The following is a 16977-nucleotide window of genomic DNA, read 5'->3' as shown; positions in this document are numbered from 1 at the left end:
ATTGTCTTTTTTTCGTCCTTGAACCCTAGTATTTATACCTTAGAGTTTCGACTGTTCCTTACCATAGAAGGATTATTGATTGAAGTTTCCTATTCAATCTCCGCCACTTAATTCCAATAAGGGCTAATTTTCCTCAAGGATTTCGGAATGGGTGAAACTGTAACCCAAACCCAAGTAGGCTTATTTTTGGGCCGCAGGTATCGGCCCGCTATGCTTAACCCCCTAAAGTGATCTTGCCAAAAATACTCTTGGGCTCAAACATGATCAATTCTCAGTAAGATGCGTTAGCAGTGACTTAAGGTATAACATAGTTTGTTTGCTGTTTAATAATGTGAACAATGAACTAATCAGACCAACAAGTCACCAACACACAAAAATCTCCAAAGTCCCAAATTTCAGAACAAAGTTCTTTCTTTCTTTGCTAATATTTGCTAGGAAAAAAAAACAGAGAGAGAGAGAGAAAGCTCTTTATTTCTCTCTTCGCTAATATTTGACAAAACCTATATGCATGGTGGCAGTAGTAGGACGTGACTAGTAATGCTCTGTGCTTCGTGTATATGCATGGATTACTCTTTAAATCTCCTCTTTGACACGTACGTGCTTTGACATCAGTACGTGTCGTCCAATTCATCTTCTTCATCCTCTGGTTCTGTATATATAACGCACTCTTCTCTTGGGAACAATCACATCTCTCACTATCTTTTCTCTGTTTTCAAACTTCACGACTTGATTAAGCAATCATGGTCATGGGGAGGAAGTGTCTGGGTCTTCTCTTTGTGCTCTTCATTGTCTTGGCTTCACGTAAGTCGTACTAATCCCTAGCTCACTTACTCTGATCAGATATTCTTTTTCGTTAGTGATCAGTATATAATGTGCGTGTCTTATGTTATATGCAGAAGACGTGGTGGTGCCAAGTGAGGCTAGGGTTTGCGAGTCAAGGAGTCATGGATTCCATGGGACATGTATTCACCACAACAACTGTGCTCTCGTCTGCCGTAACGAAGGCTTCCCCGGTGGTAGATGCCGTGGATTCCGTCGCCGCTGCTTTTGCACTCGAAATTGTTGAAGCCTATAGCATCTCTAGCTAAGAGTAGTACTTGTGCATCTATATATGTCTAGGCTAGCTTTTAATTACGACTCGCAGCAATTCTAATTAATTTGGTGCTTTTATGCTCTAGTTGTGGTCATGGCATGTGCTGAATTGATGGAAATAATAACACTGAACAGTTAACAGTCTAAATAGTATAATACTCTGGTGCCAGAACTTGAAGGAGAATTAATTGACCGAAAATCATGACATGTATGTAAAAGCTACGGATTGACCTTTATTTTATTTTATCAAAAGAAGGTGATACTTTAACTTGAGACAAAACTTACCATCAAGGAGTATATATAATGGGCTTATTAAACCTAACGGGCTTATTAAACCTAACTTAACAAACATGAAATGAGAGTACGTACCGGTCACACTTCATTAGACACACTTGACAATCTCTATCTCTTGCAATTTAACCATCATTTCTAACAATTTACTTTATATAATAGATACACACACAATTTTTTTACCCCCAAATGATCTGAAGAAGATCGGGCAAATCTGCAATCACATTCTACATTAATGTGTAGAGAAATTGATATGTACAAACTAAAGAATAACACATGCTTTCCACAAAAAAAGAAAATAAGGCATTTTAACCTTAAAAAAAAGCGTCTTCAACTTTGTGGCCGAGTCCCCCCCCCCCCCCCCCCCAACTGATCCAACAGCAGCAAACACAGGCAATCAACTAACAATCGCTGAAACACTATGGATTGGATCAAAAATTAACATAACTAATTGACCGAAAATCATGACACGTATGTAAAAGCTACGGATTGACCTTTATTTTATTTTATCAAAAGAAGGTGATACTTTAACTTGAGACAAAACTTATCATCAAGGAGTATATACAATGGGCTTATTAAACCTAACCTAACAAACATGAAATGAGAAGAGTACCACACTCCATTAGACATACTTAACAATCTCTATCTCTTGCAATTTATTTTATTTTATCAAAAGAAGGTGATACTTTAACTTGAGACAAAACTTATCATCAAGGAGTATATACAATGGGCTTATTAAACCTAACCTAACAAACATGAAATGAGAAGAGTACCACACTCCATTAGACATACTTAACAATCTCTATCTCTTGCAATTTAACCATCATTCCTAACAATTTGCTTTATATAATAGATACACACACACTTTTTTTTTTCCCCAAATGATTTGAAGAAGATCGGGCAAATCTGCAATCACATTCTACATTAATGTGTAGAGAAATTGATATGTACAAACTAAAGAATAACACATGCTTTCCAAAAAAAAGAAAATAAGGCATTTCAACCTAAAAAAAGAAGAAAAGAAATCGTCTTCAACTTCGTGGCCGCGCACTCTCCAGTCTCTCCCTCCCAACAATTTGCTTTATATAATAGATACACACACACTTTTTTTTTTTCCAAAATTATTTGAAGAAGATCGGGAAAATCTGCAATCACATTCTACAGTAGAGAAATTGATATGTACAAACTAAGGAATAACACATGCTTTCCAAAAAAAGAAAATAAGGCATTTCAACCTAAAAAAAAAAAAAATCATCTTCAACTTCGTGGCCGCCCACTCTCCAGTCTCTCCCGAGCTACCATTGTAGAATAGCATTGGGGAAAGTTGGTTACCCTTCTTTACTCTTCAGTCTTCACCTCTATAAATTAAAACCAATACCATTACTTCTCTTCACCCAAGTTTCAGAGCAAGAGAGAAAAATGGGTTCTAATGCTTTAATGGCAGAGACTAAGCCACATGCCGTATGCGTCCCTTACCCAGCTCAGGGTCACATAAACCCTATGCTCAAGTTAGCCAAGCTCCTCCACCACAAGGGCTTCCACATCACTTTCGTCAACACCGAGTACAACCACAAGCGCCTCCTGAACTCCCGAGGTCCCAACGCCCTCGACGGCCTCCCCTCTTTTCAGTTCAAGACCATCCCCGATGGGCTCCCTCCTACCGACAAGAATGCCACGCAGGACATACCGGCTCTGTGCGAGTCCACCAGGAAGTACTGCCTCCCGCACTTCAGGGAGCTTCTTGGGAAGCTAAACTCTGAGGCGGACTCACCGCCAGTGAGCTGCGTGGTTTCTGATGGTATCATGAGCTTCACTCTTGATGAGGCCGAGGAACTGGGGGTGCCGGCAGTGCTTTTCTGGACTACTAGTGCTTGCGGGTTCATGTGTTACATTCAGTATCAGCATCTTGTTGAGAAGGGTTACACTCCTCTTAGAGGTATTATTTTTCAATCAAGCTTTCCACTCAGCCGAACTACCTTATGCATGGCACTTCATACTCAGTTTGAAATTTTTTAAGTTTGATCCGGGGAAACATAAATCTAACGATTATTAACATTTTTGGTTTTTTAATAATCAAATTATATATATCTTTTATGTGGAATAACTCACTAATCAGTTAAAAATAACTTCTTATCTATATGGATTAAATATAGCGATCTCTTTGTAGATCCAGATCTTCTCCTGCAATTTATGGAGACTACTCTTTCTGAAATTTGATTTTTACATCGAAATGTGTCCGAATGAAAATAGTGGTGGATTTTTTATGATAATCTTATCTATTAGATGTGTCGGATTTCATATCTTAAATGATTGTTTAGTTGAAAGTTTTATTTACGACTTACCAATAACTTGAAACAACTCATTTAATTTTCCATTATATGACTTCAAAGTTTTGAATGGTTTATTTGGCATGCCTAAATTCCTACGTCAAAAACCTAAAACTAAACCATTTTTACGACTTCTTTAAGGTATTTTCAGATTCTATTTGAAATATTTACAAGTATAGAAAACCAAAAACACAAACTTATATACAAGAACACCAATTACGAAATCAAAGAAAGGTTTTGGGGGTCTTTGGAATGAAAATTTCAGAAAACAAAAACAAAAGAAAACATTGAGAATGGAAGGAATCATGAACGGAAACTTTGAAAAAAATTTTATCACAATTAAAGATCAATTCGAATTACATGCATTCTTATTTCTTTACTAATGCCATGAAGAGTTATCAACCAAGAAACAAAGTTAAAAGCAAACAATGTCCCTTATTTTACTTTCTTTTACACAATTGATCAATCAAAGCACTTAAGCAATATATTTTGAAAACAAGTTTCACACAATCAAAGCAACCATGCAAACTCAAGTTTCAAATCATTAAGTTCGTGTGAAAGTTTAGTTGATAATCATGCAAATCCAACAAGTACTCAAAGCAAGTTAATTCAATGCACAAACAATCTGATTTCGACTTATGTCCAAACCCTTCACTACTTAATTGAATTAGGGTTACAAAGCATAAAACTAATTAATAGCTCCAATTACATGCAATCACTCTAAGTTGGCCACCAAAGAACAAGAACATGCAAAAGTTATCAATAAAACAAAATCAGATTATCAATTCATGTTTCAGCAAAAGCAAACAATCAGGAACACAAAAACACAAACATCACATAGAAAATGACATCAAAATTGTTCGCAAAATCAAATTAGTTACTCATAGGTTTCGGTTTACACAAAAGAAATTCCAAAGCAGAAAATCTATTACAAAGAAGATGAGACTGTGAGGATAAGATGAAGATGGTGGTATGAACAACCCTTGATCACGTCCCAAAAATCTAAAGCAACTACAAGGTGTCGCAACAAGGTGAAGATTACGGCTAGGAATGGTGGTGACCATGTTAAAGTTTCATTGTGATGTGAAAATCTGAAAACTAAAGAGAAACTTGTGAGAATACGAAATTGTGTACAGTATAATAGAGCACATCACACATCACTATTATGTATGTTAATGTGTTAATAAACTACAACACATTAAGTAATGGGACAATTAAGCTTCATATAATTACCATGTCACGGATGTGGTACGTTTCATGAAGCTGAATTAGATTAATGTATTGATACATTAATATATTGTAGACTTTGTTTAATTACTAATTAATACACAATTATATGTATATGAAAAATGAGGTACTAAACATTTTATATTGCTTCGATTTGCAGATGCCAGTTACTTGACAAACGGTTACTTGAACACCGCAATAGACTGGATACCAGGCATGAAAGATATCCGTTTGAAGGATTTCCCAACCTTCATCAGAACCACAGACCCAAACGACAACATGATCGATTTCGTTCTTCACGAAACCGAACGAGCAGCTAAGAAAGCCTCCGCCATCATCTTGAACACATTTGACGACATCGAACACGACGTCCTTGAAGCCCTCTCGACCCTCCTACCTCCAGTCTACTCCATCGGGCCCCTAAACCTACAAGTCAACCAAATCCCACCCGACAGTGAGTTGCAGACCTTTGGGTCGAATCTCTGGAAGGAAGAGACAGAGGGTTTGGAATGGCTGGACTCTAAGGAGCCCAAATCTGTTGTCTACGTCAACTTCGGAAGCATCACAGTGATGACCCAAACTCAGCTGATCGAGTTCGCTTGGGGGCTCGCAAACAGCAAGAAGACGTTTCTCTGGGTTATCAGGCCTGACCTAGTTGGGGGAGCATCGGCTATGGTGCCGGCAGAATTTGTAGAGGAGACTAGAGAAAGAAGTATGTTGATCAGTTGGTGTCCTCAGGACCAAGTCCTGAGCCACCCAGCGACCGGAGGGTTCTTGACTCACAGCGGGTGGAACTCGACGGTCGAGAGTGTCTGCGGCGGAGTGCCGATGATCTGCTGGCCTTTCTTCGCCGAGCAACAGACGAACTGCAGGTACTGTTGCAAAGATTGGGGAATAGGGATGGAGATTGAGGGTGATCCTAAGAGAGACTATATAGAAGAGCTTGTGAGGAAGTTGATGGAGGGAGAAGAAGGGAAAGAGATGAAGAAGAAAGCTCTGGAATGGAAGATGTTGGCAATGGAGGCCGTCACTGGTCCTGAGGGTTCGTCTTTTGTGAACTTAGACAAGATGGTCAACCAGGTTCTTCTAGCTCCCAGAAAATATTAATCAGTGAGGATTGGAAAAAAAGAAACTAGTTTGGTGATTGCTTTGGTTGCATTTGGACTGTATCAACTTTTTTTTCTTTTGGTCTGATTGGACTGTATCAGCTGGTTCCTTCTTTGTAATAATATTTATTAATTTCAATGTGTTTATTTCAAAGTTTGATTTGAAGTGAGAGATGACCTGGTGAGAATTGATGTTCTTTACTGGTGCTTTTGACTTCTTTAATTGACATCCACATTGCACAGACGGGTCATTCTTGTTAGGAGTATATTAGGGCATTTTGGTAGTAGAAAAGCTTATGTATAAGTCCATGTAAAACTGTAATTGGGGATTATCTTAGTAACACTGTAATCTCAAATTTCTCTATGCTTTCTTAATCGTTTTCTTCTCCTTGTTTTTTCTGTTTTTCGTTTTCAATAAATGTTATCATGGTATCAGAGCGGGTTACCCATGTGTTTGGTTTCAATGATGGCCACATGTGCTCATCGTCACCCAATATAACTTGTCCACGAGTATGGCTTGAGAAATCGCCACATATGCGGGGGTGTGTTGAGAATGTGAAAAATATAAATTCCACATTGGAGAAATATAACCTTCCTTATGAGCTTATAAGGGTTTGAGCCACTCCATCCATTGCTTTTTTTTTCTCTCTTGCGTTTATTAACAACTAGCCTTTTTTTTTCTTGATAGAATTATCAACAACTACTTGTTGTGTAAATTTTGAATACGAAATTATACTTATAGAGCATAATTTAAGAGCTAAAGATTCCATCGTATGACTATGACTATCTCAATGTAAGCATGCAGCAATACTGAGTAGAACTGATCAAGTCATTAGACATGATGGCTTGTCAATTAACTTTATTTCGAAATAAATCTACAAGGTCAATCTAGATATCATTCCCAACATTTATAGGATTTTTTTTTTGAAAGGGATTTGGAACCCAGCCGAACTGAGAGGTTCAGCTCCACCCCCGGTTCCATTTATTGATATAAAATTTTGCATTGGGCGAGACATATAACCTGAACCATGAGCTACATAAGAAAGATTACATTGATCCTCATAGAGAACATCCTGAATGATAACAGGAGTCTTCTCTAAACAAAATTCATCTAAATTCCCAATCTAGCAGGTGAGCTAATCTATTAGTCACACTATTTGCTTCGCAACATATATATTGAAAGTTAAAAAAATTAAATGCATTAACATACCTTCTACAATCATCCAAGATCCTTCCAATGTTTGAAAAATCATCTCCATCAACATGTAATGTACTCACCAAGTTCACACAATCACTTTCAACTTCAATTTCTTTCCAATCTTGTTGAATTGCAATCAACAACCCTGCTTTAAGGGCTTTTGCTTCCATTTGAATTGCAGACTATGCAGATTGGACCGTTCTTGCAAAGGTAGCCATGCACATCCCTTCATAATTTCTAACCACAACACCCACACCTCTAGAGCTTGTTTCAGCACAAAAACTCTCATCTGTATTAATTTTTAGCCTTCCCCGTGGTGGATTAGTCCACTTGATGGGAGCCCTCCTCACCTTACATTCTTGAAGTTGTGTAATTTTTTGTAGTCATCAAGGAATGAAGTACCCCATGCATGCATGTTAATGATGTTAAAATAAGAACCCTTCCAGACCATGTTGTTTCATTCCATCAAAACCAACCAAAGGGCCATCAAGAAATATTCAAGCTTGTCACCATCAAGTGCATCAATCATGTCCCAAAAACCCAATATCAAGAAGAGTAGTGGGGTACTTACCAGGTTATAAATTCAACGAGCCATGCCTCCAGAAAGCCTTCAATGCTTCACAGTTTTTGAACAAATGCAAACTATCTTCCATGCCATTAGAGCAGTACACACATCTCACGTATGGGAGCTAGACCCTCTTAGCTAGGGCAGCTCTAGTAGGTAAGATTCCCTTGATCGACCAAATGCCATGCGCGCATATGTACCTTAGGTGTCACATTTATTTTCCTTAGTTTCCCTCACAACCTTGCGCAACTTGTCTCCGAGCTTGAGCCGAAAGCTTTCTTTTCCAAGTTGTCACTAATTCTTGCAATATGGCACCCATTTTTTATGTTGTACCTCCTCTTCTTGTCAAAATGCCAAACAAGCCTATCATCACCCCCATTTAAGCTAAGAGGGATCTTCAAGATATTCACCACCTCCATTGGTGTAAACAACTCTTCTAGTAACCATTCCTGCCATACCCCAGCCTCTAAATCAATAAGATCTGCTACTTTAAACTCTTCCGTACCGTCTACCAGTGTTGTATAGCATATTTGATGGCTATAGAGGAAAGTATACCTTCCAAAATGAACAAAGTGGAGGAAACATATTTTGGCAAATTCGACCGTTGGATGTGATCAATATAAGGAAATATGACTATGGTAAAAAATTTATATGTTTTCGTCATCATTTTGGCCTCGACCAAGTGGTCAACCCTAAACTCTAAATAGCTATCAAACTAAAACGTTCATAACCACTTCATCACAACTTCTTTTCTCAATCCGTCAGCACTCACATGCTCGTGGGGATGAGATATATCAATGCATGTAAAATGTTCAGGATGTTTATCTCCCCCTAATTTAGCTCCCCTTAGAGAAGCATAAATGTATATTGCATTGACCCCTTTGACCAATATGAAAACGCCGGTCGACTGAGTTAATTTTTTTACACGACACTTACTAATACTTGTTAAAATACTTGGGTAATATCAAATTTAACAATTTTAAATTTTGGATTTGCAAATCGCTAGAAATACTTGTGTGCCTACTAGTGATGTATAACTTCTAGATTGCTTATATAGTGATGAGGACTTTTCATAAATAACATGGACTAGGAAGTTCAATTTTGTCAAACCAACCGTTGGATGAGATGATTGAAATATTTTATATTTGTTGTAAAAAAAAAATCAGTCAATTTAATCATCATTTTGACTTCAATCTATATGGTCAACCGAAGATACCCTGATAACATGCACTAAATATTAGCTACATTCCTCTTAAGGGCAACCCCATCAAGACATAAGACATTTAGAAAACCGACCGGTGGATGCAGTGATTGAGAGAATTTATACTCATTTTCAAAATATTATCCTCTTTCAACTTCATCTCAACAACGATCCACTCAGTCAACCATAATGTCTTCATTTTACTAATACTAAAACGCAAATTGTCAATTTGTCATTAATACTGTAAGAGTACTTTTCATAGCTATTTCTCATATGATATACCTATATTACTCATGTATAAGAACTTGAGAGACTCGATCTTCGCAGTTATTTTTTTTTCCTAAAAATATAGTTTTCCTAAGAACTTAAAACATATAATTAAAATTCAATCAAGTTAAAATCTACTAAAAAAATTAAATTTAATTCTGTTTTTCATTTATTTATTTATATTTTTTCTTTCTAATTTATTTTTAGGTCACTAATGTTGTCGAAACAAGAAAAATAACCAACAAATTGAACTAACAAATTCTGTTTATTGTAAATTGGAAAAGAATAAAAGGGGAATGAGGTGGCTAGATCTTCAGCTGCCACCTTCAACAATTCTTGGTGCATTAGCCACCGCACCACATTTGTAATTTTATTAATGAGTGCTCTGTCTTCTATAACTAACACGTCATCGGAGGAGAGAAAGCTCAATCCACAAAACGATGCCGTTACACCACAACTCCCTGATTTTTTCCCCTCGTGCCCTCTTAGCTATCCCAAACTCAAACCTTATGCCAAAGCAAAGCACCACACACACAGAAAAGCTCCAAGCTAGCCAAAGGCACCACTTTTATGCTAAAACCTAAAACCACATCTGGGCTTTCTTCTCCATTACCCAAAGTCTCTATTAGTCTTTGCATTTTACCATTTTCAATTTTTTCTATTTGATTTGTCATTGAAATGAAATACCCAAGTAATCAAAGTAGCGAATAATAATAAAGGCATTCCAATCTAACTCCAAATCGTTCATCAATACAACCTAAGTCAAAATCTTTGCTAAAGCATATCTTATAATCCAAAAGGCTTTTGCCTCATGGCCAAATCATTTAGCTCTTGGCTGCCTGCTTTTCCTTGGCTTTCTGGATCTTCAAAACCTTCTTCACAATCTTTTGCTCTTCTGCTAAGAAGGCTCGAATAATCCTCTCTCTGACAGCATACACCTCCAGACAAGACACCTCCATAAGCCCCGTTCATAATCCTGCGGTTCCTGGACAATCTTACTGATTTCACCAATTTTAGTGTTTTTCAATCTTGGATCGAACTAGTGTTCGGGTTTGCCTGGTTTCTCTACTTGTGGGCAGTCTCATAGAGTTTTGAATTTGGCTAACAATTCTGTGGTTGGAGGCATATCGACATGTATTGCATCACTTCAAGCTTTGCAATTTCTGAACCTTTGATTCAATCAACTGACTTATGAGATGTATCAGACACGAGGTCTTCGAAGAAGAAGATGAGGCCCATTGAATGGCACGTGAGAGGGAGGTGGCTCTGTTAAAACTCATTTACCATTGACATGGAATTGACGTGAATGCCCCTCCGTTAATGGACGTTTAAGGCGTAGGTTACGTCTGGCATAGCCAAGAATTATGCCCAAAATAACTGATATATTTATATATACAGGCCCGCTCACCTGCGGGACAAAAATAAAGGGACAAAACGGGACAAAACCATCCCAGCCGTTGGATCTTAATTCAGTTGATCAAACGGACAAAACGGCAAACCATTAAAACAAATTTTTTTTTAACCTATTATCCAATCCCGTTTAGTTTCAACCAAGACTCTACGTTCAGTCTTGGGTTCTTCCTCCTCCCTTGTCTCCACGTTCAGTCTTGAGTTCTTCCTCCTCCCTCGCCTCCCATATACCATTCTTGATTCATCCTCATCCTCATCATCATAAGATTGGCCTATCTTGAAGGTATTTTTCTTAGATTTTACTCTCTCTCGATTTTAGGGTTTTTTTTTTTTTAATTTTTTCTCTTCAGTTTGGGTGAATCATGGAGCCATCGTATTTTGTTTGATGATTTCATTTCTGGTGTTCTGATTTGATTGTCAAAATTTTGGTATTCTTTTGCAAGTATTGATTTTGCTGGGATATAGAGTTGGTCAAAAGAAATTGAAAAAATGTCAATACTTTTTGTCCATGGAATGGATTGAATCATTGAATAGGAAGCCTCATTGACCCAAAAAGAACTTTTCACAGACGGACTCCATTCCCTTCGCCTTGGTATTAAAGAACTTCTCTCAAATCTGGGTGTTGAGGAACTTCCATCCACAAAAAAAAAAAAGAATACCTCAGGAAATACTCATTGAAGAACCATCTCAATCAAAGGCAAAAGGAAGTGGGAAGAGGTTGAAGTCATCCAAAGAAATTGCAATGAATAGGCAGAGAAACTGTGGAAAATGTGGTAAAACTGGGCACAACATAAAAACATGTAAGAAGCACAATGCTAATGGGTAATAACTTTATTTACTACTAACACTTGCTTTTATTTCTTGATGTGATCTATTTCATGCTTATTAATGTATCATTGATATTGTATATGAGCAGGTCAAGCATACAAATCAACCCCACTGAGCAATCAAATGAAGCACCACTTAGCATGTAAAGGATGAAGTTGATCTTTCTTCTGTTTTGTTTCAGCATAATCACAAGTTTTTTTATATGTAATGGATTGTAATATGCATCAGTTGGGTTGTCATTCAATGAATGTTTTTTCATTCATCCACTGCCCAGAACTTGTGTATATTCTTTTGCATTATGATTATAACTTGTGATTGTGAATTGGGATGTCTGTTACATGTCACTGACCAAGTAACTGTAACTGGTCACGTAACTGACCATGTCACTGACCAAGTAACTGTAACTGGCCATGTAACTAGTCACGTAACTGACCATGTCACTGACCAAGTAACTGACCATGTCACTGACCAAGTAACTGCCCATGTCACTGACCATGTCACTGACCAAGTAACTGCCCATGTCACTGACCAAGTAACTGGTCACGTAACTGACCATGTAACTGACCATGTCACTGACCAAGTAACTGCCCATGTCACTGACCAAGTAACTGGTCACGTAACTGACCATGTCACTGACCATGTAACTGACCAAGTAATTGCCCATGTCACTAACCAAGTAACTGGTCACGTAACTGACCATGTCACTGACCAAGTAACTGACCATGTCACTGACCAAGTAACTGATCATGAGACTAAACGGGATTGGATAATAGGTTAAAAAAAAAATTGTTTTAATGGTTTGCCGTTTTGTCCGTTTGATCAATTGAATTAAGATCCAACGGCTGGGATGGTTTTGTCCCGTTTTGTCCCTTTATTTTCGTCCCGCAGGTGAGCGGGCCTGTTTATATATATACACACACATACTATTATTAAGAGGTAATATAGTCAAATAAAAAATAAAAAATGGTGAAAGTGAAACAGATAAGAACCTAAAAAAAAAACTACCCACTTCTATGAAAAACTACTCATTTCTGGTAAAAAAATATTCCCACTTCCTATTTTTTTTTTTTAAATCAATATTCACATACATAGTGTGTGGGGCCCATCTAATTTATATATAGTTTTTCACTATTTACATATAGAGGCTTTTGTACCCAAATGAGTGTGACGTTTTAATATGTATTTGTTCTCATTTGGCTAAGTTATTCTTGTAAAATTAATAATTATAATATAGTTTATGTTTTTAGGTACTTCATGGTCGGAAATGGTGAAAAGAGGTAAAAAAGAGCATAAATGAGTGTAAATGAAGGATGAGTCATTTTAGAAACTTTCCTCTTTCATTTTAGGAAATATTTCCTATTTTGTTTTAGGAAACTTTCTTCAATTGAACTTTTGTATTTCTGATTTTCCTGTTTTAATGAGTCCATCCCATTGAAACTCTTGAGTGATGAAATCAAGGAAAATTGAAGGATAAGAAGACTTGCATAAATCATGAGGAATTCAAGGAGTTATCAATCACATAAATTCTTCTTATTTCGTGGAGATAAAAGGGGAGTGTTATATTCAATATTTATTTTTTCTTGATTATAGGAGTTCATTGTGTGCACAAATCTTGGAAGAAGAAATTAGTGCAATTCAAAGAAAAAGAATAAGGGATATATCTGGTCACTATTCAAGGGAAAGAAAAGGAGCATGTTAAGGGGAAAAGAGATAAAAAAAATCAAGACTTTGTCATGAACAAATCAAGGAAATTTTAAGGAGAAATCACCTCTAGATGAATGGCCATGATTACATCACAAGAGAGGAGAATTTCACTATAAATAGCAGCCATTCTCAACACCAAGAGCACCACTTCCTGGCCTATCACTTCCTAACCAAAAACTATTCCATAACTCTGCCCAATTCACTTCTGAAACTTCCATCACCTACAAGACCATGACCACCATCCTTCCATCAATCTACGAAGTTCTTAGGCGCTGAGTCAAGGACACTCCACCACCATAGCAGAGACAAGTTCATCACCTTGTTGCCAAGCAGCTGAGGAAAGCTTCAAAGTGTAACTATGACTCTACTTATAATTTTTGTTTCAGTTTTGTGTGTTTGGATTTGCTAGTTGTGTAATTGGAGACATGGAATTTTTAGAATATTTTTATTAATATTTTTGAGATTTTCAGATTATTGAGTTAATTTTGAGAATTCTTTTATGATGCATGTTACAATCTTGTGCCTTTTACATGTTTAGGTAATTTTCAGAGTTAAGTTAATAAGTTTGCATGCTAGAATCACGCTGAGTATTCTTGTATGTTTGCTTAATCCCAGCAATTGCCCTTTATTTATTAAATTGCTTAAACTTAAAATATTATTCTTTCAAGGGCATACAAGTAAACCAAACGTATGGATTTAGATAATGTTTGAAAGAAAGATATCAGACATATGCTAGAAAATAGGTCAAAGTGTCAAACCTTGGCCACGTTCTGAATAGATAAGTCATGTATTAAGCCATTAAGGAAAGAAAAAAGAAGAAGCAGATAATAACAAAATCAATCAGCAATTCCCACGTCCAAATCCCCCAAAAAAAAAAAAAAAAAAAAAAAACAGAAAGAGCATACATGTTCCTTGATTTATGACCACGTCCAAGTCTCAACTGAAGGTTGCAGTTCCAACTGCAAGTACAAATGGATTACAAATATCCACAATTAACTACATGCCAGTTGCCACAATTCATTTCTTTATGCCCAAATTTAAGTAATTACGTTCATCCTCCTTCTCACTGCAAACACAACCATTTGAAGGTACCAACTATATCTATGAAGACCTTTTTCACTGCTGCTAGCACGTCTTTATTTGTTTTTGCTACTAACTATATTGTTCTTTTTACAGAGGTTCTTCACTGATTTTGGAGGCGAGTCACAAAGAAAACCACAAGGCCAATTTTGAAGCTTCCATCTTTTGGTAATCTTTCGACCAATGTCCAGCCCTTTTTTTTAACGTGTTGCACACCTTCTGCATACAAAATAGAAATATAAATAAATTTCAATGCATATCTAATGTTATTCAATAGCTGACCAGTTTTTAGTGCGCAGGTTATTGTGATTGACTTTCTAAAGACAGGCGAATTCCCAAATTCCCACAAGTAAGGATGAGGTGAATTTTCTCATTCCTCATCCCAAACTATGTCTACTTTCTTTTTTATCTTTCTGCTACTGATTATAGACTGTTCTTTCTACACAGATTCTTTAAATGAATAATTGGCTTTGGCTTCTTGACGGGTTATGGAGGTGAATCATAACGGTTCAGATCCAATTTTGATGGCAGGTAACAAAGAAACAAACTAAAGGGGAAAAAAGAAAAGAAAAAAGGATCGAACTAAATTATTCTTCTTACATCATTACTTCCTTAAGGTTCAGGAGGTTTCTTTTTGCTGTTTTTCCTACTAAGTACTAACTATATATTGTTGTTTCAGGTTATTTAGATGAATGATTGGCTTTGGCTTCGACACGGGTGCAAATAGTGAATCACATCAGTTCCACTTCAATTTGCATTACTACTCAATTACATAAGGAGGGACACTCATCTGCACATGCAGGTTAATCATATTGGCCTTATTCATTTTATTGTACTACTACTATAGAAAGTTTTATTAAAGTGGTGGATAACAAAGTAATCAGATCACATAACAGAGAAAGAGGAACCCGTACCTTCTCGGTCAATGCTTACTCATACAGAAGATAGCATTTAGATATATTTCTTCTATTTTTGATCATGTACTCTATTGTAAGCTTTGATAATGACATGCTTTATTGGTTCTGCCTTTTCTTCCAATATACTTCGTTTTAATTTTACTGCCAATGTAGAACATTTTAGTCCAATGGCTACATGATTAAACAAATTTGTAAAAGCAATTTGGGATTCGCAAAGTGTTGTCTGACAAAGCCAAATTTTTAGCATGTTATTCCAAATTAGCCAACAAGTACACACGCTCAAAATTCACAAGTTACAAACAAAAAATCAATCTTACTTTCTTGGATAAGGAGTCTCTCGAAGGTGTCTTGCTGTAGGTGACTGAACCGCGCCGCGTAAATGGGGGACTGGACAAGAGGGATGATCTCGACGAGGTCTTGGAACAGGACGCGGTCGATGTTACCGTTGGCGGCGGAGGAGGACAAAGTCAGGTGGTGGTGGTGGTCAGTCAAGTCCCCGAAATGACCATACAATTGTTGTTGGGTCTGCAATTCCGGATTCAGCAGCAACCTGGATTTAATGCCACTTTCAATGAAGGAGGAAGCATAGCAGAGTTTCGATGGGTGATCGTGGGGGAGGGGACGAGGTGGGTACATACAAGAAAGAGGGTCGGGTTGAATTCATGGTGGGAGAGAAAATAAGAAAACAGAAATCATGGTTGGTTAGATCAACCAAATCGAACCCAAAGGGAAATGAAGGGAATATTTCATGATTAGGTGAAGGGAATCAATAGGGCCTTATCAAACGTGGAAGACTAGGGGCTTACAAACAAGTGATGGTGAGAACAAAGAAAACAGACCATGAAAACATATGGATGAACACGTGCGGAAACAAAGATAAAAAGAAAATAAAAAAAAATGTATTCCTACCGGTGGATGGGAAGGATTTACCTCTTCTTCTTTCCTTTTTTTTTTTTTTTTTTTTTTTGACGTGACTATTTATTCTCTTTTCTAACTCATAAAAAAATAGAGATTTTTTCCTAAGATAACTAAAGTAAAAGAAAAGACTCTGATCAAAATAAAATATAAAATAAAAATATATAGCAACTCTTAAATGCAAACTGGTTGCGATGTATAGAATGGAAAAATTTATTATACCAAAAATCATTTGAAAAAAAAAAAACTAAAGAGATTTATTATTTTTTGTAGAAACAAACGCCAACGACTCATGGACCAAATGGAACATGTGCGTGCTCGGCACCGACAATGGCGAGAGTCAATGAGTTCTTCACAACGTCAAGCATACTTGGCATGACGACGCGCAATAGCTCAAGAAAAGCGACCCGTGGTGGAAACTAGCCCAAGTAACAGAGTTTTTCTACCTAGAATTCCTTTGAAAAGTGCAGAAAGTGCTGGGCTCCCATTTCAACTAACAAGAAAGCAATTTCCAGTCAAACTGAGCTTCTGTTTGACCATAAACAAATCTCAAGGCCAGACTATCCCACATGTAGGTGTTTACCTCCCAGATCATGTTTTTAGTCATGGACAATTATATGTGGCATTGTCGAGAGGAGTATCGGAGTCAACCACAAAAGTTTTGGTTAAAAAAGGATCAATAGTTGGTGAAGATGGCGTATTTACGACGAATGTCGTATTTAAAGAAGTTTTGCTTCATTCAAACACAAATGATAGATCGTCTTCATAGGTATTTTGACATTTTTATTGATTAGAAATGTACATATTTGATTGAATTTTTTTGGATTATAACCCTGTAACTTTGTGTAA

General features: G+C 36.9%; 1 protein-coding gene across 1 annotated transcript; it reads left to right on the top strand.

Moving 5' to 3' along the window:
- Window positions 1–2764: 2764 nt before the first annotated feature.
- On the top strand, window positions 2765–6220 carry LOC112179472 (7-deoxyloganetin glucosyltransferase). The gene is made up of 2 exons (XM_024317889.2): window positions 2765–3319; window positions 5098–6220. Exons 1-2 carry the CDS (start codon window positions 2803–2805, stop codon window positions 6042–6044), a joined length of 1464 nt encoding a protein of 487 aa, XP_024173657.1. The 5' UTR covers window positions 2765–2802; the 3' UTR covers window positions 6045–6220.
- Window positions 6221–16977: the final 10757 nt, after the last annotated feature.

Source organism: Rosa chinensis, chromosome 7, assembly GCF_002994745.2.
Source record: "Rosa chinensis cultivar Old Blush chromosome 7, RchiOBHm-V2, whole genome shotgun sequence".
Classification (NCBI taxonomy): domain Eukaryota; kingdom Viridiplantae; phylum Streptophyta; class Magnoliopsida; order Rosales; family Rosaceae; genus Rosa; species Rosa chinensis.
Note: the sequence above shows the minus strand (reverse complement) of the source record. Positions and strands in the feature narration are given on the sequence as shown.